Raw genomic sequence first — 22,978 nt, 5'->3', positions numbered from 1 at the left:
GTCCTCCGCCACCCGGATTGAGGCACTACGCCACCACGAGGACTTAGAGCACATTGGGAATTGGGCATTCCAAATTGGGGAGAAAAAGGGAGAAAAAAACATACAACGTACAAAGACAAAAAAACACACACACAAGCATACACACATGTACAAACACACACACACACACACACACACACACACACACACACACACACACACACACACACACACACACACTCACACACACACACACACACACACACACACACACACACACACACATACACATATACATACATACATACATACACACACTCACACACAGAAAACACACAAACACTCACAAAAACACATGCACAAACACAATAACACACACACGGATGAGTATTTGTTGTGGGAACATGAGCTAGGGGTCGGCAGAGCTCTACAGGAGATTTCAGGTAGTACAGACACAGACAGCCTCAAACAGGAAGTGCTGAAGGCCTGATGGGTTTTTCCTGAAGTGTCATATCTTACAGTAGTACCTCAGAGTCAAAGGTTTTATTGCTAAATATTGTGTTTTCACTTGCAGTGGATTTTTATATTGGTAAATTGAAATAACTAGTTCAGAACAATCTTAAATTAGGATGTTGGTGAAAAATATGTAATAGCTGCTGGGTGAAGGTAGATTTGAACTTAAAGGCTGAATGGTTTTCTTAGGACAAGTGTCAAGTTGGAGTAATTTGCCACGTGTTCTATATGTTGCAATTTTACACAATTTGACACATTTCAATAATGACAATATCTATCAAAACAATGGTTTGATGTTTTTGTTTGTTAAGTTTTACATTTTCAATCATGCATTGTTTTGCTGTTTAAATGGATATTTCACCCCAAAATGACAATTCTCTCATTTACTCACACTCATGCCATCCCAGATGTGTACGATTTGTGTGTGACCAGCACTTTGAAACTCTAAAAGCACATATAGGAAACATAAAAGTAATCAATTTGACTCCAATGTTTTAATCCATGTCTTCAGAAGTGATATTATAGGAGTGGGAGAGAAACAGATCAATATTTATGTCCTTTTTTGCTTGAAATTCTTCTCCCTGCCCAGTAGGGGGTGATATGGACAAAGAATCTGAATCACCAAAAACTCAAGAAGAAAAATGTGAAAGTGAAAGTGGAGATTTATAGTAAAATATGACTTAAATATTGATCTATTTCTCACCCACATCTATCATATCTCTTCTGAAGACATGGATTAAACCACTGGAGTCGTATGGATTAATTTTATGTCTCCTTAATGTGAAATCTCTTCACATTTCTGGTCACCATTCACTTGCATTGTATGGACCAACAGAGCTGAAATATTCTTCTAAAAATCTTCATTTGTGTTCTGCAGAAGAAAGAAAGTCATACACATCTGGGATGACATGAGGGTGAGGAAATGATGAGAGAATTTTCATTTTTGGCTGAACTAACCCTTTAAAGTTTGTCTATACAGAAACTGACCTTCAAAAATAAACCGTCCCTGAGAAACATTCACTGACGTAAAGGTGTGTAAAAACTAATTTAAATTTGATCAACTAAAAAGATTATTAGTGTCCATAGTGTGTTGTTTTTATAACAAAGAAAAAAGGTTTCGTATTGTGCCAGGATACAAGGATGAGAATCGCTTAACAGTAAGAATCATCCTAATTTGGATGTAACTCAAGTTCTCATTTGCCTGCGCGCGTGTGTGTGTGTGTGTGTGTGTGTGTCTCCACCCCTGATCAGAGAGATGGAGCGAGAATCTCGCCTCCTCTCGCGATGTCGCCCCGCATCGCTCTCCTGCTGCAGTGCGCGTATAAAGCAGCTAGCCTCGCGGAGACGAGAGGAGGCGTTGCGGCAAGGTCGCGGCAGCATCACGGCTCAAATCATCCCAGAAAACCGCCATTCACGGAGATCATCCGGATCTTTAGAGTTCCTGTGAGTTAAACGAGTCAAGAGAGCGTCAGAGCTCACACTTGCGAGGAATTGTGATCCGAACGCGCGGTTGTTCTCCATTTGCCGTCGCGCTGCGGCTTTGGAGGGAAGCGCGGCGCGTTTTTTCGGTCTTCCCGTAGCATCAGTGTCCAGGCGATTCCAGTCTGACCCATCCGCAGTATCCATTTCAGAAGGTCTCTTCACTTGTCATGTCGGCGTCACCTCCGCCCGATGCCGCCGCCACCCAGAGCGAGCTGCTCCCTCCAGCCGAACCTGACGCGCTCAAAGCCGCCGGTCCCACGCCGAGCCAGAGCCGCTTTCAGGTGGATCTGGTGTCCGAGTCCGCCGGGGACGGGCACGACCCCGGCGCCGGTGGAGATGAAGCCAAAGGCCGGTTTCGGGTGGTGAACTTCGCGGCCTCTAGTCCGGACGCGGCGCCGGCTGAGATCGCGCAGAACGGGGACACGGTGATGAGCGAGGGAAGCCTGCACTCGTCCACTGGCGGCCAGCAGCACCATCACTACGACACCCACACTAACACATACTACCTCCGCACCTTCGGTCACAACACCATCGACGCGGTGCCCAACATCGACTTCTACCGGCAGACCGCCGCACCTCTGGGCGAGAAACTCATCAGACCCACCCTGTCCGAACTGCACGACGAGCTCGACAAGGTACGAGCAACACACGACACACACGTTGCGCTCTGCTACTGCCCACATTAACCGTTACAAAGTATCATACAAGTACCATCTGATGCCACCTGCGGCAGGTATATGACGAGTTACGTCATCTCTCACCACTGGCAGTGACTGTGTGACAGTGAGCCAAAACACTTTACATGAACCGATTATTGAATTGTGAAGACATACTTAACATCTATGCTTGATAACACCTCACAGAGTCAGCACAGACGGTCATGATGACCTCTGACCTGTGCGCTGAGATTGACAGGTGTTTATGTATCTGATGTGAGGGAAAGCCATCACACACTTCACTGTATCATTGTACTTGTAGTTCAGTGTTGTGAAAACACACAGACCTGTTTGCATTCTTACACAAGACCCAAATCTGCCGTGTGTGTGTGTGTGTGTGTGTGTGTGTGTGTGTGTGTGAGTGTGTGATTTTTGTTGGCTTTCTCTCTTGCAGTGAAGACAACTGTTGAGACTGATACACTTCATATTTTACCTGCATCAAGAGTTCATTTTGAAGTTGCTATAACACTAGTTCTCTGTACAGGCTGTTATGAGCTGGTGGTTCACATAGTTGAATTGGTTTCGAACAATCTTTGATGGCATGTTTAAGAAAAGCCTCTTGATTTATGATGCACAAACAGTAATTTCCACTCATTTAAGCCAAGTTACAGAGCTTCTGGTTTCTCAACACGTGTAGTTGAATGATTTCTGGATTTCATATTTTGATATGTATAAAAATGTACAATGAACTGTTGTGTGTTAAAGACTGGGCTTGATTTGCCCTGCAGCATGGGCGTTACTAGACCCTACTTTGGAGGGCTTTAGCCCCCTGAAAATCTTTGACTTTGCAATCAGAGCAAAAAATTTTAAAATGGCTGCAGCCGCTACACTTCACATGTCTGAAGCGCTTTGGTGGTTTTTCCCAAGTGTTTATCGCGAGCCAATAGCATTGAAGTTTGGGCTGTAAAGGAGCATATAATTGGTTTGACCCACTGAATGAGTACACCCCATTTCCTCATTCAATTCATGAACGAGCGAGGATCAGCGTCTTATTAGAAATGTGTGTTTATTGCTAATTCGCCTCCCAGATGTCCCTAATTCTTTTCCTCTGAAGTTTTGGTAGAATGGGGAGATTATTGAGACAATTCCTTAATTAGCCAGATTACTATCATTTTAATTTCACAAATAAATGCAATCAGAGGAGGAATTGTAATCAAAAGGGAGCAGTTGCTCTTCTGATATGTGCAACATCAGGACCAATATTACCGTCCTATCGCAGGTTGGCACCGGATCCGAACCGAAAGTGGATCGTCATGGACCGGTTCAAGCTGGCAACCTGCCGGCAAAAGTAGTGGAGGAAACTTTCTCTCTCAGTATAAGGACCATCAATGGATATGTGTATGCGGTGTGCACAGCTATTAAAGAAAACAAAATGATGCGGTGTAATATCAGGGTTTACATGTGATACATTCCTGATATTCAATGTTTTGAACAATCATCTAATCAAAAGCATCGCCATCACAACTGCATTATGTTCTGCATATTTCTCCAGCAACTTCTAATGACCAACTGATCAAGAACTTATTTTAGCTTCAAAATGCAAATGTATTTTCTGAAGAAGTATTAAATGCGATCCGAGATAAAGATGGTTAGGTTTAAAATATTTAAACGTTTTAAAATGTCCAAAAGCTCGTTTTCTGAAAGTGAACTAGTTCTGATTATAGTATTGATAAAAGTGCAGAACTTTCTGAGAACGTCATTCAGCCGACTTTATTCATCTACAGAACAAGGTAAATCTAATTTAAGTTTGAGAAAAGAAAAGTCATATATAGGTCATAATTTTGTATTTTTTTCTCGTTTGGTTCTACATTTTAATTTAAAGCTTTTATTTGTTAGGTAATTTATTTTATTTAATACAGGGGATTTTTTTTCAAAAGTAGACTAAACAATAATTTTATAGAATTGGGCTGCAAGTGTTCCAAAAAAAGCTTCAGTGTGCTTTATTTTATATATATATATATATATATATATTATGTGTATTTATTCTTAATTTAAAACATATTTATGCACCGAAATTATGTTTTTTTTTGTACTGGGGGCTAATTCTGTGACTGCTGTCTATTGTTTTGAATGTGTGGAAAAGCAACTTTAATAAATAAATGGATCGATACTGCAATTGAAATTAATGGCAAACAGTGGCTATTCATTTGTTCAACGTGCGTGAAATATTTATGTTGGCACTCCTGGAAGTGTCACGTTTGCAGATCGGCTCTATATACCATAAAGCTCAATCCATAATCGGATACTATAAATTGGCTTTCAGTACTGTCGTCATGATTAACACAGGCTAATGATTGGGGCAAACTTTGTCATGTGACACTACATTTTTGTGTTAATGCCAATTTTATCGGCAAAAAGTGTTTCCAAACATGTTTTTCGCGACATTTGTTGTATCGGCATAGAGTTTATGCGCTTGAGTTAAACGGAAAAATATTGTCGACATTTGAGTCATTTTAACAAAACTTTGCATTTCTATCAGCTTTATTTTGATGTGCTAAAACTTCTTTTGCAAAATATCCTTGGATGGAAATGTAGTTTCAGTGTATTAACTTTCGAGTATGTATTTTAAAAACTAGTTAGCAATTTACAGAGAAAACGCCACTTAATTCCGCACAGTCAGGAGACCACCATCAGCTCAGCTCTGATAACAATGAAGTCGAAGCACGCTGTGCTGGACAAACTACATTATGACACCAATTGTAAATCACCAAGCACTGTTTTCTGCATTGTATGTTCTGAAAAAAGTTGTAATATCTGTGAATATCAGAAAATGAATATGCCGATACAATATATCTGTGAAAGGCTGACAGATAAACCAGTCGGGCGCTATTACTTACTAACAGATCACATTCAAGGCTCCAGATTACGACCAAAATGGTCGCAAATACAAATGCATAAAAGTAAAATAATAATTGATTAAGACTAATTTAAAATCTAGTAGGCATTGGTGAAAGTCAGGTTGTGTGTGTTCATACGTGGTTTCAACAGATATCATCTTGTGAGTTATTTAATACAGAGTGTGCACCAGTGCCTTGTGCCTCTTTTCACCCGTTCTGTTTTGATGAGCTCGCTGCACCGCACACAACAACAAACCCAGCACGAGAGAGTGGTGAACAAATTACTCTTGAATTGGATCTTTTTCATGAATCACCTGAAAAGAACTGAGGGTTTGAACTCAGGACCTCAGGTTAGTAGTTTGAATCTGAGTCACTTTCTCAGCAAATGAGCCGTCAGTGAGCTCACAACAGGGAGTGCAGACATTTCAAAATAAGAGTCCCCGAGTAGCTTAGGCTTCTTTATAATTAAAAGGTGTGTGTGTGTGTGTGTGTGTGTGTGTGTGTGTGTGTGTGTGTGTGTGTGTGTGTGTGTGTGTGTGTGTGTGTGTGTGTGTGTGTGTGTGTGTGTGTGTGTGTGTGTGTGTGTGTGTGTGTGTGTGTGTGTGTGTGTGTGTGTCTGTCTGTCTGTCTGTCTCGAGCTTTTGACACTTAGGACAACTGAGGGACTCATGCACAACTATTACACAAGGTGAAAACATTCAATGATGCTCAAGAACACAACACATGGCTATATGTAAATATCTTTAATGTAGATTCTGAAGAGCAGTATTACATTTAATAAATCTTTTATCTCTTGTATTTGTATTAATTATAAAAGCGACGTGAACATTTATGAGACAAAAGGGGAATCCAAACTTATCTTCTGAACTATACATACTGTATATTAAACCTGCAGTTAATGGGTTATCAACAGTGTTTCTTTTCTTTGGCTGTCTATCTTTCTGAACAGCAATCTAAATCGAGCAAAAAACAAGCCAGCGACAAAAACAGCCAGCCATTTGGCTCATAAGTTTTTTTTTTTTTTTGTGTGTGTCTGGAGCCCTGACAAGTACTATTTACACCTGAAAGCATCCATAGACTTTCATTGTTCACCCACAACATATTAACAACCACCTAGAACACCGTGTCAAAACTGAGGAAGTCGTTGTGCCAGCGCCAACATTGGCGAGCGGAACATGTCAGAATCTAGTGTTGTGTTGGAATTTATCATGGCCTTGTGTCAGGATACTTGATATCCTGACACAAGGCCACGTCTGTAGTTTTGCTTTTGGAAGTGAAATGCACTTTACTGTCCCCAAAGGGAAATTTGACTTGGACTCCTACAAAGACATGTTGTTCTCCTTGAATGAGGAGAAAACAAATCATAAACACCCCTTGAACAGTCTTTTAAAAGCATGAATTTAAAACTGAAAATGCATTAAAAGACATCATAGAACAATAATAAAACGAAACTTATTTAGGCTTATTTATATATTTTAATACTTATTCGTGCTTTTGGACCCACATTTGCATTGTAGGGTTAATTGAAGTGTGTTTGTGGTGATCGCAGATGTTGCGCTGTTAGTTTCCTGCATGTTCTGCATTACTATCACACATGATTGTAACAGATCACATGCAGACGTTTGTGTAATTTTTGGAGTGCATGTAGCAACTATCTGTAACTCAAAGTGTTCTGTGCTTCTATAAATGCATCTGTGCAGCGGTCTATATTGTTACACTTGAGCGTAAAATTGCTGTCATCTTCAAGTTATTTACAGTATGTTTGGCCATTTGATGATTGTCAATTTATCTACTGGAATTGCATCCAGATAATCTGACCACCTGTCTCAGAACTCGAGATTCATTTCATGAAAAGTGGCCAGTAATTGTGTTTTATAGGTTCTATCACTTCTGTATTGAGTTTTTGTTCTGAAAGGCCATTTTGTTGCGCAAGCTGACGCAAATCAAGTCGTCAGGCATTCAGATCGAAACTTTTTTCCTATTAAAGTTATGCAGAGGAAACTACTGTACCACAGAATCCTGAGTGAATGGAAAGTGTTTTATTGGCTGCTGGAGTGAAACAGATGCTGATGTGTGAGCCAATCAAACGAACACATAAGGTTTAACAGATGCAGTCCTGTGTTTGTGTCACTCTCACTGAATTCTTCTGTTTTGTCTCTCTTGAGGAACACTGACCATGTCCAGCGCTGCACGTGTGCTTTGTGTGACCATAGCTCCATGAGCACTGCATGCGGCCACGTGACATTGACCAGCAATGAGGAAACACTGACCGAGCTCATTTATTTACTGTGGTGAGACAGAGCGGAAATACTGATGCACACACAGATAGACAGACAACGCAACAGACAATGACAGCGGACTTTCAGAATAGTGTCATCTCTGTGTAGTTTAAACTTTGTGTGTGTGTGTGTGTGTGTGTGTGTGTGTGTGTGTGTGTGTGTGTGTGTGTGTGTGTGTGTGTGTGTGTGTGTGTGTGTGTGTGTGTGTGTGTGTGTGTGTGTGTGTGTGTGTGTGTGTGTGTGTGTGTGTGTGTGTGATACAGCAGACAGCATGTGATTTTACTCACTTGGTAGGGCAGAGCCCATGAAGTGGGCACTCTGGAAGGCAGCATGGCATCACTGTATAAATGTACCCTTCGCTAAAGACCGTGTGAAAGGGCCCTTTTGTGAAAGGTTTCAGATGATTGCCCTCCTTTGGAACGACCCTTCGAGTGGCATCCACTTCCTGCTGTGCCCTTCAAGGGCACAAGCATACAGCACAGAATGTATTTCACATCGAGACCGGTCCAGAGCAGAGTGTGTATCAACATTTGTGACTTTGGTTTCACTGTCAGTGAGGTGTTTTCATTGTGAGATCATCTCTGTGTATCCGTTGTTTAGTGCACTGGATGAGCTGTGCATTTGTAACACAACTCAACAGAAGAAAGCTAGCTCATACCCGGACCGCACCTGCTGTTTCTCGTCGCCATGGTGACACCCGTCCCCTGAGTACATGGTGAATGTTCAGCTGTCATATAGACACGTAATGAAGAGAAGATTCCAACTGGACATACGTTTACTGTCAGTGTTTACGTTAACAAATGTGCGGTGCGCTTTGTTTCATGTTTTACTCAGACTTTTTGCGGGGAATCCTCTCTTTGGGGACATCCTCAAAGATTCAAATATTCCTAAAGTCAGTCATGTTGATGTAGGGTCAGGTGTCGTATATAACCAAGCACAGATGTCATGGTATGACCTGAGAAGTAAACATGTATGTGGCTGTGAAAGTGGCAAACACACTCTGTCTCTCTGTATGGTGTCTGTCATATGTGGTGACGCAGTCCATTTGTTGGCTGTCACTGTAGGCGACATCATCAGTGATGTCACACCTCTGGCTTCATCAACACCAGCACAAGCACCTGCCGCCAATCCACATGAACTGCAGTGTGGCTTTCCTCTACAGACACACTGGAGAAATAATCACCATTGACTTGTACATTTTTAGTTTTTACTTGCCAGACTTTTGATGTGACGTGTAACTAATGCAACTGAAACCCCCAAAAGATCCTGAAAGGTATAGTTCACCTAAAAATGAGAAATTCCCACATCATTTACTCCCCTTTATGTCATCTCAAACTCATGACTTACTTTCTTGTGCAGAATACAATGCAGGTCAACACTTCTTTCGATGGGTTTTGGTCTGATTCTCAACAAAAACTGATCCTATCCCTTCAGAAGACATTGATTAAACCACTTGAGTTTTTCCTATATGCTGCCTTTGTCATTTTTGGATCTTGACAGTTTTGGACCCCATTGAATTGCATTGTATGGATATAAACACACCAGATCTCCAAAATATCGATAGAAAGTCATATGAGTTTAAAACTACATGAGGGTGAGTAAATAATGAGACTATTAACATTTTTGGGTGGGCAATCCTTAAAGTCATGAATTTAAACACCAGAATAGGACTGATTCCAGAATGGGAATCGTTCATTTGAACGATTTTGATCTCAATTCTTAGTCACGAGATTGATCTTTTATTCTTAAGTACAATCCTCTCCTACAATGGGAGAAAATCACTTTCATATGAGACCAAATTTTGCACTATGCAACTAAAAATGTCTCCGCTGTCTGGTAAATGTTCATGATTGCTCTCGGCAGTGATTTGAGTAGTATAGTGGTGAAGAAGTTCAGCAGCGAGATCCTTTCACTGTATGTTGAGAGAAGATTGATTTTTTGAGTTATTGATTTAAAAACAACAAGAAACGTTTAGTTCTAACCACGCATAGCACAGATGAGATATAACCATTCGTGTCTCTCACATGCGCTCATTTATAGACACTCTTTACAGAACTGCTGGTTTTCTTAAAGAGACAGTACCAGCACGTTTTCAATGTAAATGTGTTTTTGTTCATTTGTTAAAAGCTCAAATGGGACCAAAATGATGAGTAACTAATAAAATATAATTAGTGAAATGATCATTTTCATAAAGGACCTAGTTAAAAGGTTCCCTGTGTAATGAACAGTATTAGCTGGGAGATTATTTTATTTTATGTAAGAAAAATGGAAATGCTAATCCCTAATTCAGAACATTAGCTTTTCGGTTTATGCTCTGCTCTAAAATATTTATTTGGCTAGACATTTCTTTTGTCAATGCAATCTTTTTATAAAATAAAAGTGTGTGTGTGTGTGTGTCCAAAACGATTGTAAAAGTCATGGAAACTCATTGGTTTAAAGGACTGTTTGAGTATTGTCTAATGTTTCTATAACTTGTTGCACACACTGTACATTAGTGTTGTTCATATGATTGCAGTGAATGCATTAGAGATTTTGCTATTTTTAAATCTCTTTCTGCATTTCTCCTGAACATTGTTTCACACATGCTTTTACGAGCTCTCTAGCAGAAACGTAATACTTCATGTGTTTTCTGTTGTGAATGAGTTCTGGTGTGGTGAATGAGCTGAGATGGGCCACTCTGGCCTGCTGGGGGCTTTTCAAACCTCCTCAATTTCAGTTGTGATTGGACGTCAGCAACAATGAGCTGTTTGTTATGAGATGAGCTCATACACTCGTTCATTCACATTTACACGCTCAACCACCAGCAGCATCATTCAGCCTGTCTTTACACCTTATTCTGAAGAGTTTTAATATTTACAGTCATAATCGTACGGAGACTAGTTTATTGCACCCTATGCTTTGAATAGTGAGTCATGTCTAAGTTTTTGTATGTGTATTTTCTTATGTAAAGCTTGTGTAAATCATTGTTAATGACCATTGTCACACTAGTTTCATAAGGTTCATATTTTTGAACTAGTGGACTGTCTTGCAGCTGTATAAACAATACCTTAACCTTTTAGGACACAAGTAGTTTAAAAATGGACTATTAGATTTGTTAAGTTGTTTTGCAGACTAAATGTACAGAATATGTACACTATTGCTATTACTATTATAATATTAAGTAGTCATAGGCTAATGCTAATAAGTTTTAATTGATGTAGTCTATTTATTATTTGGTGAATATTGTACAAAAAGGCATAAATAAAATAATTGAGAAAAATGTGTAAACAACACTACACAACAGTGCCGTTACGGTACCAAAATTTCAGTAGTCTGTACCGATACCAGTGAAATTTTATGATTCTCTGTGGCAATTTCGCAGAAAAAATTCGCTAATATGATAATGTGCTATTGAACACACTTCTTTAGCCTATTAAATTTAAATAGATTTTCTCCCCCTTTTCTCGCCAATTTGGTATTCCAATGCACTCGAAGTCCTCGTGGTGGCGTAGTGACTCCTCAATCCAGGTGGCGGAGGACAAATCTCAGTTGCCTCCGCATCTGAGACCGTCAAGCCGCGCATCTTATCACATGGCTTGAGCGTGTTACCACGTAGACATGGTGCGTGTGGAGACTTCATGCTGTTCTCCGTGGCATCCACGCACAACGCCCCACCGAGAGCAAGAACTACATTATAGCATCCACGAGGAGGTTACCCCATGTGACTCGACCCTCCCTAGCAACCGGGCCAATTTGGTTGCTTAGGACACCTGGCTGGAGTCCCTCAGCACGCGCTGGCTACCCAGGCCCCCCTTAAAGTGTTTCTAACACTTGTTAGTTTTTAAGCAGGTCCCTACTGAAATCTGTACTATTTTTCCGCAAATCCTTTTTTCCTTTAAATTTTCCAGAATTCCATGTTTTAAAGTTTAATTTCATCATCAAAATGGTGTCTGATCAAATATTTTTTTTTTTTAACTTTTAAAAACTTTTAACAAGTAAACACAAAGAACAATTCTTTTGAACATAGCTTTGCAGTTTATTCAGTACAACAGCACTCTTGCTTGTGATGTACAGCTTTATTTTGATTATGATTAAAACTAATAATATTACTACAGTGAGGGTTACATTTTACCATACAGTTGCAATATATTTCTGTTGCAATTTCTTAAATTTTAGGCATCTAACTTTTATTATGAATCGTGCTTTTATTTTGCCATGTGTTTTAGACGGAAGTTTAACTTCTTTGGATAAACAGTTCGCTACATGACCCAGTGAGATCATTAAAGGGCAAATGCTGTGATTATATTTATATAACTCATAGTTTACATCTGCTGCGTGGTTCACAGTGGATTAGTGCTCTGCTTTGTCATCTCATACAGTGCAAATGATTCTCAAATGTCTGTGGCCTTTCCAGTGTATTAACTGTCTTCTTCACACATTTAAAGCACACAGCTCGGATGCAGACTTAGATTGCAGCCTTTCGCGATTTAATAATCACACATATAAAAAAATGTGTTTGATTAATTGTGTATTTCAGTGTAAAAGGAGTAACCGAGCACTCGCTCAAATAAGCACATGAGCATTTGAAAGCAGTCATGTGTCATACAGACAGTGTGCTGGGATTGATTAAGTCTGTGCTCGGTACTACTGATACTGCAGGAACACTGGTATCATTACATCTTTTTATTCTAGTACCCACTTGTTACTGAAGTACAGGTACTTTTGACAACACTACTCTTGTTTCATCTTTTGATATATTTAATGATTTGACATTGAACTGTTGATTTATAGTAGTTTGGTGCATTATATTTGAATAAATGAGTACATTACCTAGTCTTGCATGTGTCAGTCTGTTGTTCTGGTCTGTCTTGTTTGCTAATGTGGAGTTGTTGAGAAATGGGTATAGTTGTCTCTACTCATTCCAACTGATGAAAACTAACCAGTTTGCACATTTTTCAGATTGTAACCTTTTGTCAACATTTCAACCATCCGTTCTTCAAGTGTCAGAAAACACCCTCTCTGTCTTCAAGACAGTTTCGCTTTACACTAGTGTACTGTAAAGAATTTATGTGTTTGAAAGCAAGCCAAAAGTGTTTTAAATGTGTCAAGAATTACAGTAAAATCTTTTATAATGTTTACAAATGACTATTTCTGTTTCAATAAATGTATCAAACTTTGTTCACTCATGAATCCTCCACATAAGGGGCCTGTGTAGCTCAGCAAGTAATGATGCTGACTACCACACCTGGAGTAGCAAGTTCGAATTCAGGGTGTGCTGAGTGACTCCAGTCAGGCTTCCTAAGCAACCAATTGACCCAGTTGCTTGGGTGGGTAGATTCATGTTTGGTTAACATCCTCGTGGTCGTTATAATGTGGTTCTCTCTCTTGGTGGGGCGCATGGTGAGCTTTGTAGCCAGAGGGGAACTGGCCCCCACAGTGAGTCTGGTGTCTCCCAAGGTTATTTTTCTCCATTAATCTACATCTTATGGAGTTTTGTGTTCCTTGCCACTGTCGCCTACAGCTTGCTCACTGGGGTTATTAATACAATTATCATTTAATTATTTTTAAACACTATTAAAAAATCTTATTTTATCTAAATTACACAATGATGATTAATCGACTTTATAGACATTACAGTTTTATCATCTGTTAATGCTGATATTCTGTAAAGCTGCTTTGAAACGATGTGTGTTGTGAAAGGTGCTATGCAAATAAAATTGACTTGACTTGTGTGGATGCCACGGAAAATAGCGTGAAGCCTCCACATTAACTAGGTCTCCGCGATAGCGCGCTCCACAAACCATGTGATAAGATGTGCGGATTAAAGGTCTTGGACTCTGAGGCAACTGAGTCACTACGCCACCACGAGGACTTAATTGGACATTCCAAATATAAATGAATATGAATCCTCCAGATGTAGCCACAACACCAAGTTTCATCCCACGCTCTCTGTAACGCTTGTCAAAAGATGTCACAGATTTTTAAGACACTTCTCACGTATCTTTTCAAACAAACTTTGATTCATCCATCTATAATACTATTTTCTGATCGTTTAGCACTCAAGTTCTTTTGAACGTTTTATTGTCTTTGTTTTATTTGCGAGTGTCTCCAAGTCTCTTCACTGTTTCAGGTGAAACCGCTGTTTGCATGTTCTGCTCATTGACTCTGTCAGTTTAAGACATGTGAGAGTGGTCTGTTTCTCAAACTAGAGACTCTGATTTGCTTGTGTTCTTGTTGTTGTGCTTCTTGACCGTCCATTTCCCTCTCTGTCCCGGTTTGATTTCTTCTGTCAAGATGGCAGTGCCTGGAATCGACTTCACCTCTCAAAACAACAATAGACTGAAACGTTTCGGCCATTTTTCAAAACCAAAACTAGAAATGCATGTGCACTCAATACTTCAGCAACTGAAAAAAGACCCTGTATTGTGATGTTCACACTTCATGAAGTAGTGTTTCATCTGTTCTAACAAGCAGAAATGTTTCTCAAGTAGCAAATCCTTAGAATATATTTCTTAAGGGTTACGTGACAATTTTCTTAGACTGTCCTAATGACTTGAAGCTTTGAAGTGATGGGAAATTAAGTTTTATAATAGTTAAAAATGTTTGGGCTAGGTTACCCATAACTCTTAACCCTAGCCTAACCGTTATTTCTACGGAGCCCCTGAAGTGACCTGTGCAAAAAAAATAAACATCACAGAGACTTTCGCGTGCGCACGCTTTACAGTTTCTGGTGTGTGTATAGCTCTTTTCCAATTACGTCATTGCCATCATTCATTTACTCAAAGATACTCATGCGCATCCATGCTCTCAGTATCTTTGAGTAAATGCTGCGTGCGCACGCAAAAGTCTCTGTGATGTTTATTTTTTTTTTTGCACAGGTCACTTCAGGGGCTCCGTATATTTCAAACCTTAATGATTTTTGCAACATTTAATGCATCTAAGGTGAAGCATCAAATTCTTTCAAAAAAACAACAATGTGGTGTTTGAAAGTTGAGCGTTACTGTATACTGTGCTGTTTTGCCGTATGTGGATGATGTGCGGTGATCTACTGTAATGTCACACAAATGAATAAACCACATGTGCCCCCTCAACTCACTCGTTAAACTGGCTGATTTTTCCCAGAATGTGTGTTCTAGTAGCTTGATAAATAAACAAGGACAGGAAGTACACTTATTTCCCACAACACATGTGGCCAGATCTCAAGTGCATATAAGACCAAACTGCTTTGTACTGTGATGTACGGTGACTCAAAAGTACTTGGTCATCTCAGCCACATTAAAAATATCAACGCATTAGATCACAGAATATCAAAGCAAGTGGCATTAATTTGAAAGATAGGACAGTGCAAGAAAACACAAGATTCACTCTTTACCTCTCCTGAAGGTGAACTATTCTGAGATACTGTTTACCAAATCCTGGCCTGAAGCTGTGAGGAGGGGGGTTGAAGTGCTCACTTCCTGTTTAAAGCACGCTCTGGCTCGTTCCCATGTCAGGCACAGAGGAGATGTGCCATTTATACTGTAATGAAACGGCAACAAAGCACCCATTCACCAGAGCTTCATTGGAAATGTGCTGTTTTGTTTTTTTCCATGATGCATTTTTAGAGTCGCATGGGTAAAATGTGGCCCCTATTTACCAGTGTTAATGATGTTATTTACGTTTCGACTGGTCCATCAGCACCCCTCCCTTAAAACAGCACTGCTGATATCTCAAACTTTTGGAACGTATTTCAGAATACGTCCATGAACTGTTTGTCACAGATAACTTTGGAAACATGTAGCAATCCTTTAAGAATGTCTCATGTTGAAAGCCGTCATTCACATACCTGAAGCTGTTGTGCACTCATGTCAAAGGTCAGAGTAAAGTGAAAAACTGTACTGACTGATCACGAGGTGTGGATGTTTGCTTGGCCAAGAATGATCTTTTAAAGGGGTGTGTAATTATTGTGTTTTTCCAATGCAGAGTGATCTTCATTTGAACGATCTTGATATCGATTCTTAAATCCCAAGATTGATCTTTCACTCAAAGCGCAACCCTCCACTACAATGAGCATATTTGCAACCAAATTTCATGTTATGCGACTAAAGTGAATATATTTGGCAACTGGCTGGTAAATGTTTACATTTCACGCACCAGTAATGGTGTAGTTTAGCTGTGAAGTGTACAGCTCGAGATCCTTTCACAGCGTGTTGAGAGTAAAAGTTGTTCCTTGTAATGTGTGTTCAAGGACGAGATCCACTCAACCCATTTGTCATTGAATAATGTTTTGTTTTATTTTCTCCTCTTCTCCCTAATTTGGAATGCCCAATTCCCAATGCACTATGTCCTCATGGTGGCGGAGGACGAACCTCAGTTGCCTCCAGGTCTGAGTCTGTCAGTCTGTGCATCTTATCGCATGGGTTGTTGAGCGCGTTACCGCGGAGACGTAGCGTGTGTGGAGGCTTCATGCTATTCTCCGCAGCATCCACGCGCAACTCCCCTAGTGCCCCACCGAGAGCAAGAACCACACATTAGAGACCACAAGGAGGTTACCCCATGTGACTCTACCCTCCCTAGCAACTGGGCCAAATTGGTTGCTTAGAAGACCTGGCTGGAGTCACTCAGCACACCCTGGATTCATACTCGCAACTCCAGGGTGGTATTCAGCGTCTTTACTCGCTGAGCTACCCAGGCTCCACTGAATAATGTCTCTCTTAATAGCCTTTCTGTTTTTTACAGTCAAATGTTGATAAAAAAAAACATTTAATTCTGTTCATGCATCACAAAGATGAGGTAAGGCCATTTGCGTCCTCTCTAGTTAACATGTGCTCAAGTAAATGCTATTTTTTGTTAAAGAGACCATACTGGTTTTAGCATGTGTTCAACAAATTATTATAAATACTTGTAAATAGGACAAATTATGCAATGATATAATAAATATGCAACAAAAATTATATTTGAAAAATAATATCTTAACTGAATACATTTATATGTTCATTTTTAAAAAGCCAAAATGTGGCAAATTATGAAAAAGTAATCAAATATAATTAATATTTTTCTTATGAACCTAGTTAAAAGGTCTTCTGTATAAATTAACAGCATTAGCTGGGAGATAATTTCTTTTATATTTAAGCAAAAGGGACCGTCTAACTGAAATAAACCCATGGGAATCAATATTGAATCGAATCGAGAGCTTGTGAATCGTAATTGGGAAATCTATATTAATACCTAGCCCTAATCTTTTACTCTATGCAACCCTATTGTACCATCTAGCGTCCAACCAGCGGTAACACCGGTCGTTTTTATGCGAGTTCTTTCTGCGACCGATCAAATCTTGGTCAACAGACTCTTTTCATCGACTAACCTTTGGTCTAATATCAGGAGAGAGCCCTAAAATATATATATTGGGGCTGTCGATTTAACGCGTTAATTCCGTGCAATTTAATTTTATAAAAAATGCGTTAAGAAAATGAACTCCATTAATAAGGAAGATTCCTGAGAAATTCAGGCTTGTAGTACCACCTGTTTACTCCAGAGGGCAGTAAGTGAAACTTCAGCTGTGTGGCAACACACAGTTTATACAGTGAAGAAAACAATCATCCAGCAGCAGCACGACTATGGTTGCAACGGTATGAGATTTTCACGGTATGATAACTATCTCAGAAAATATCACTGTATACGATATTACACAATTACTATTATCAGTGAATACAGAAGGGTTATTTTATTTATCTATTTATTTTTGAGTAAACACTTTATTATAAATGAAACTTGAAACCATTTATTTTATTGAAGTATGTGTTAGACTTTTAAGAATGATGCGTGTCCACTCTTGGTACATATGTGTAAAAAAAAGTCTTCCTTTTTGTAAATAAATAAATAGAAAAAATAAGAAAGCTAACAGAATTATTATAAACATGATGAAAATATCATGAAACTATAACATGTTATGTTATAAAACTAAAACATGTTAGTTTATATGTTAGCATAGCATGTTAAATGAAAAATGACATCAGCTGTGTGAGCTTTAAAAGTAATGTCCTATGATTATTAACAGTTAACATATACTGTAGGTGCGTGACAGCGAGGCCAGACTGCTCCTGTCTGTCCCTTTATCTCAGTGCTTCTCAACTGGTTTTGCCTCAGGACAGATTTTACATTGGACATCAAGTTTCGACCTGCCATAGATTAAACATAACCTGTATTTAATGTATCCTGGGTTGCATTTCCTTGTATGTTGCATAGTTTGTTCATGGTTTTCCAGTACAAGAACATGCATCGTGACATTATTTTTGTTGACTCTGTTAAAATCTACAGAAACTACTTATATGGGCCCATTATTATCCCATTTGTTACCTAATATTACACATTTATACACATATTACAGGAAAGGCTCCTCATTATCATGGTTAGGTCAGTGTGCTAGTCTTAAATGATAATAAATTAATGTATTTATGAAAAATAAATACTAGCTGAAACACATTTTGAAACTTTAACTACAACTTCCACTGTTGATATAAAATGAGGTCTAATAGATTCTACCTTTTAGATTATTTCATATGAAACTATAACATTTTGTCAAAATATTGTTACTTGTAGTTACTTTTACTCATGTAAAATCGTGAAACAATTTTGTAAAGGTGATGGGTGTAATTATTCATATTTTAGCTATTTTGGTAAAGGGGCCAAATCGGGCTTTAACTAGTACATTCCTTTTGAGATACAATGTTCTGCATTGATTTGGTTTTTGTATCATTTAAGCTCAGAAATAGTTGTGTACTCAATTTTCTAAAGTGTATCTGTGTCTAATGGGACTATTCTGCAATTGCCTAAAGTATTGTATTGCTCTACAAAGATAGATGCTTTTCTATCAGGCATTAAAAAAACTCAAAAAGAAAAAACTTTTTCTAAAACATTACCGTTTACATGCTAAAAGGGTCATGACTCAGGTCTCCTCGATGGTTTGACTTTCAGCACACAACTGAACACAGGCTGCATGACTATGATACACGATTACTGCAAGAGTTAGATTAACATACAGGTGTGATGGGACTTGAACCTTTCTAAATTGAACAAATAAAAAATACATTTACATAATATTCATCTCTGGCTTGCTTTTGCTCGCACGTCAATGATGCAGAGATCTACTTTTATATTTCATTTAATCACTGAGAAGGTTTACCTGCAAAGTAGCACCAAACATCCTGCACATTTGCGCAAGTATAAATCTCAAACTGGGGGTGTTGCGTCTCTTATCTGGCAACCCTGAGCATGTTAAATGCTTGTGGAGACGCGTTAGGTCTCAATGCAAGTTAACTGAATAATCCAATGAAAAAAACGCTTCTACTATAAATGAGACGCGGGCCACATTAAACCATGTGGAGGGCCTGATCCAGCTCACGGGCCGTATGTTGCCCATGTCTGCTTTAGCTGTTTGTGAGATTATCATTAACTCTACGTCAGCAGTCCTAAATAGTCGATCACTGGGGCGGCCGCCGAAATATCTTCAATGGGAGAACCATGGCATTGCCTGCTGTCCTCGGCCCGCTGCAACCCTAAGCACAACACAAACATTTGTTACGTTCTTGCGTTCAAAACACTTGATGGACGCAAATCCGAACTAAGAGATCTCAAGATGTGTTCCAAGTATTAAACTATATTTAACTTGTTATGTTTATGACGCAACACACCCGAGACGCTACACAAGCATGTCTGACACAGGTGTAGATTGACAGGCTCTTAAACAAGCCCTCATAATAAATCTCCAACTGATTGACAAATTCACTTGTGAAATGGATTACTGTGAACTGTGTGACAATGATTGACTTATGATCAATAATATGGTATTAAACAATACATTGTATTCTAAAGCAGCTTTTGTATTGTCTTATCAATGATTAACACTACTGCTACAAGAATGTAATGCATTTTATTTATCTGAATATATTTTTATTTTTTATATATTTAAAGAACTATGTATAATTATTTCATCATTATATATTGAATTATTGTTATATGAGGGGCTTTCTCAGCAAATATTTGCATATGCGATTAATCCAGTGTGTGCACGCGTGTGTGTGTGTGTGTGTGTGTGTGTGTGTATATATATATATATATATATATATCTCATCATGCACAAGGATACAGTAAAGATGCTGTGTGACTCCACTTTTGTTAATATGTGCTCTACCAAAACACTTCTGTGACTTGCTTGCTGATGCTATTCTTAAAGAGACAGAACCCTTTTAGCTCTTGTTCTGCATATGTATTTAAATACTTGTAAAAAGTACAAAGTATGCATGTAAAAAATATACAGTATACTTTATGCAATTTCCATCTTATATAACTGATGGAATACATAGAATTTGTAAAACAATTTAAAAGTGAAGATGTGCCATTATGTAAAACTAATGTTGCAAGTTGTAAAATTAATATTTTCTTAATGTAGCAAATAAGAAGGCCCTCTGTATAATTAACACCATTAGCTGAGAGAGAATTTCTATAATATGTAATCAAACTCGACATTTTAACTGAAATAACATTTTATTAAAGAGATTTGGTAAATTTTGTCTAGTTTACCAAATTTTAGTTTAGTTACGCTGCCCTTCGAGGAGTGTATGATATAAAGTGTGTGTTCCTGAATGTACCGTTAGCGAGTGTGCTATGAGCGGTGTCTTACATCTGTGCCAGAAGAAGTGAAAACTATCCTCCTGTCATGGCTCATTCCACCCACATTTCCACATGCATTTAATATAATCCAATCAACTGCCAAATACCCAAATGATCCGAATTTGAGTCCCACAATTGAATTGAGAACTTGTGAAATCCACATCAATACCCAGCCTTAATATTAGTCCTTTTACAGTGCAGACCCAAGTGCTGTCACCATATTAAAGCAGTGTGGCGCCAGTGTGTTCAATGTTAAAACTCCAGGTTCATTGAATTACAGCTGCAAATGTGAACAAAGACATCAGTATCTGTATGAAAAAGTCCTTGTGATGCGTTTCAGACAGAGACAGGGAATACAGTATATCCTCTACATGGTCTCTGTGGTAAATACAACTCCAAAGGATCATTATTGGAAGTATTGTAAATAGAAATTGTTTGGATACAACAGCTCATAGTTACCCACGGCAAGATTTCTCAAAGTATAAATTGCCAAAACTTTAAAAAAGCATCTGTTTTCTATTAAAGGTGTATTAAAGTTGCTTAAAAAAACATGAATGGGCCATTAAAACCAAAGGTTAATCTGGCAAAGAATCCTTATTCTTGAATGAAGGCCACATTGAAGTAGTTTCTGCCAACAGTGGGTGTACACTTGAAATCCAGTCATGTAATCTCAACTTCATGTTGTCATACTCCAGCATAACTTTGTAAAATGAGTCTGTTGAATGATCTCTGCGGACCGTATTTCCAGTAACAAGAAACTGGCAGTCAACGTGCCACAAATTAACTAGTTTAATTAAGGGATCCCTCAATGCTGGAAGACTTCTTACATTGTTCAGCTGCAGACCAGTTGCTCTCACGTCACACATCAAGATGATCTGACCTTTTGTCTGATGTTCCACAGGGCCTACACCGTCTGCTGAAGACTGAAGCAGCCGTGAGGGTTCTGTTATGTGACTTCTTCAGTGCCGATACACTGGTCTGACTAGAGCTTTGCTCAGGGTTATGCACGTACATACATGCATCTATCAGACCAACCCTTCTGTTCTGAGCCAAGCACTTACGCTTAAACAATTGTCTTGGCACTTCATATTGCATGAAGGTGTGTTGTTTAGCCCAATGTTTACTTTGGTCTGACAAGAACGCTAGGTGTCTGCATACATGACGATTAACACAAATGTCATTATTAGCAAAGTGCTAGAGCACTGAATGCTTATGGACCCATTTTTTTTGTCTAAACACGTGTTCTCTGAATGTGCAGTATGCGCACTAATTAGTGGGTCCACGAGGTGACAACACTCACAGTTAAGCCTTTGCTATCATAAAGAAGTGCTAGAAGATTTAATCACTGGTAAATGACATCAGTGGATGTGCACGTCAAGAGCGCATGTGTGAAGAGGCCAGGAGTTACCTGTGGTTGTGTGTCATCGAGGTGTTGAATAAGAGATGATGACATCTGCACTTTGGGCAAAGTGGCAATAATTGCAATATTTTTATTCTACTTATTGGGTTAGTTGTGCTAACCGTTTTTATGTTGTGCTAACTGTTTTAATTTTGTAAAGAAAATGTGAAGCGGTACGAGAAACTCTGAAGCTGATCAGACAAATATGTCAGTATGTGTCTTAAATCTCTGAACACTGGCAGAGCCCATTTTATGGAAAGCAAACTCGTTAAATTAAAGCAATTAATTGCTATGCAATTGTAATAAGGAATATTCCTGAGAAAAAGCTTGTAGTACCACCTGTTTACTCCAGAGGGCAGTAATTGAGTCACTCAAGTGAAGCCCAGTCTTCAGTCACCCTGCGCTCATCCGCTTACCGCATGAGAAGCATATTTAGCGCTTATTTATCTTGCTTTCTGCACTGTCATAAATTTTGCTTTGCAGGAAAAACCATGTTATGTAAACTGTGTACAAAATTATTTGATAACCATCCTTAGTGTACATCCCCTGTTCTGATGGTGGAACTCCAACGTTCAACTGTGTGGCATTCCATAACAAACTGAAATAATTTACGAAGCTTATTACGTAGGGCTGGGTAAAAAAAATTATTCCAATTAATTGCAATCTTTTTTTTTGATTGCATTAAATTGATCGCAATACCAATTCTTAAAATCCCAAGATTGATGTATATCTTTATGTGAGGGGTGTTCTCATCCTGTCAATCGCAAGACAACCACAGAGAGAGAAACTGCACAAATATGGAGAAAGATCCCTGTATTTCCTCATTTCTGTACCCCCTTACACTGTTCGACTGTCAGACGGCTTATGTGTGTGTGCTTGTGTGTCTTACTGAGGTATTAATGTATAGACAGTAAATGATGTCTAAAGTTAAAGTATACAGTTGGACAAAGTATGAAAATAGACCTGTCATTAATATTAATCAAACAATAAGAAAACCACTTGCTGCTCTTGGCTGGATTTATTATAATACATTAGCAGTATAAATGTATTCTAATCATAGAGTGAAGGATCTGTAATTTTAAGTTGTCGTTTTTCGGTTTTCATCTTGGTCCACAATGACAGTCGTCAACGGCAATAGTTTTCTTT

The 22,978-nt window shown here is 38.8% G+C and overlaps 1 protein-coding gene across 1 annotated transcript in view; it reads left to right on the top strand.

Annotated features, from left to right (window-relative positions):
• Positions 1–1,777: 1,777 nt before the first annotated feature.
• slc12a2 (solute carrier family 12 member 2) overlaps positions 1,778–22,978 on the top strand; it is a 70,480-nt gene continuing 49,279 nt past the window's right edge. The window contains exon 1 of the mRNA XM_052115636.1: positions 1,778–2,609. Coding sequence (XP_051971596.1) covers positions 2,142–2,609 — 468 coding nt within the window. The 5' untranslated portion in view covers positions 1,778–2,141. The remainder of the gene's footprint in view (positions 2,610–22,978) is intronic.

This window comes from Xyrauchen texanus, chromosome 43, assembly GCF_025860055.1.
Source record: "Xyrauchen texanus isolate HMW12.3.18 chromosome 43, RBS_HiC_50CHRs, whole genome shotgun sequence".
NCBI classification, from domain to species: Eukaryota; Metazoa; Chordata; class Actinopteri; order Cypriniformes; family Catostomidae; genus Xyrauchen; species Xyrauchen texanus.
Note: the sequence above shows the minus strand (reverse complement) of the source record. Positions and strands in the feature narration are given on the sequence as shown.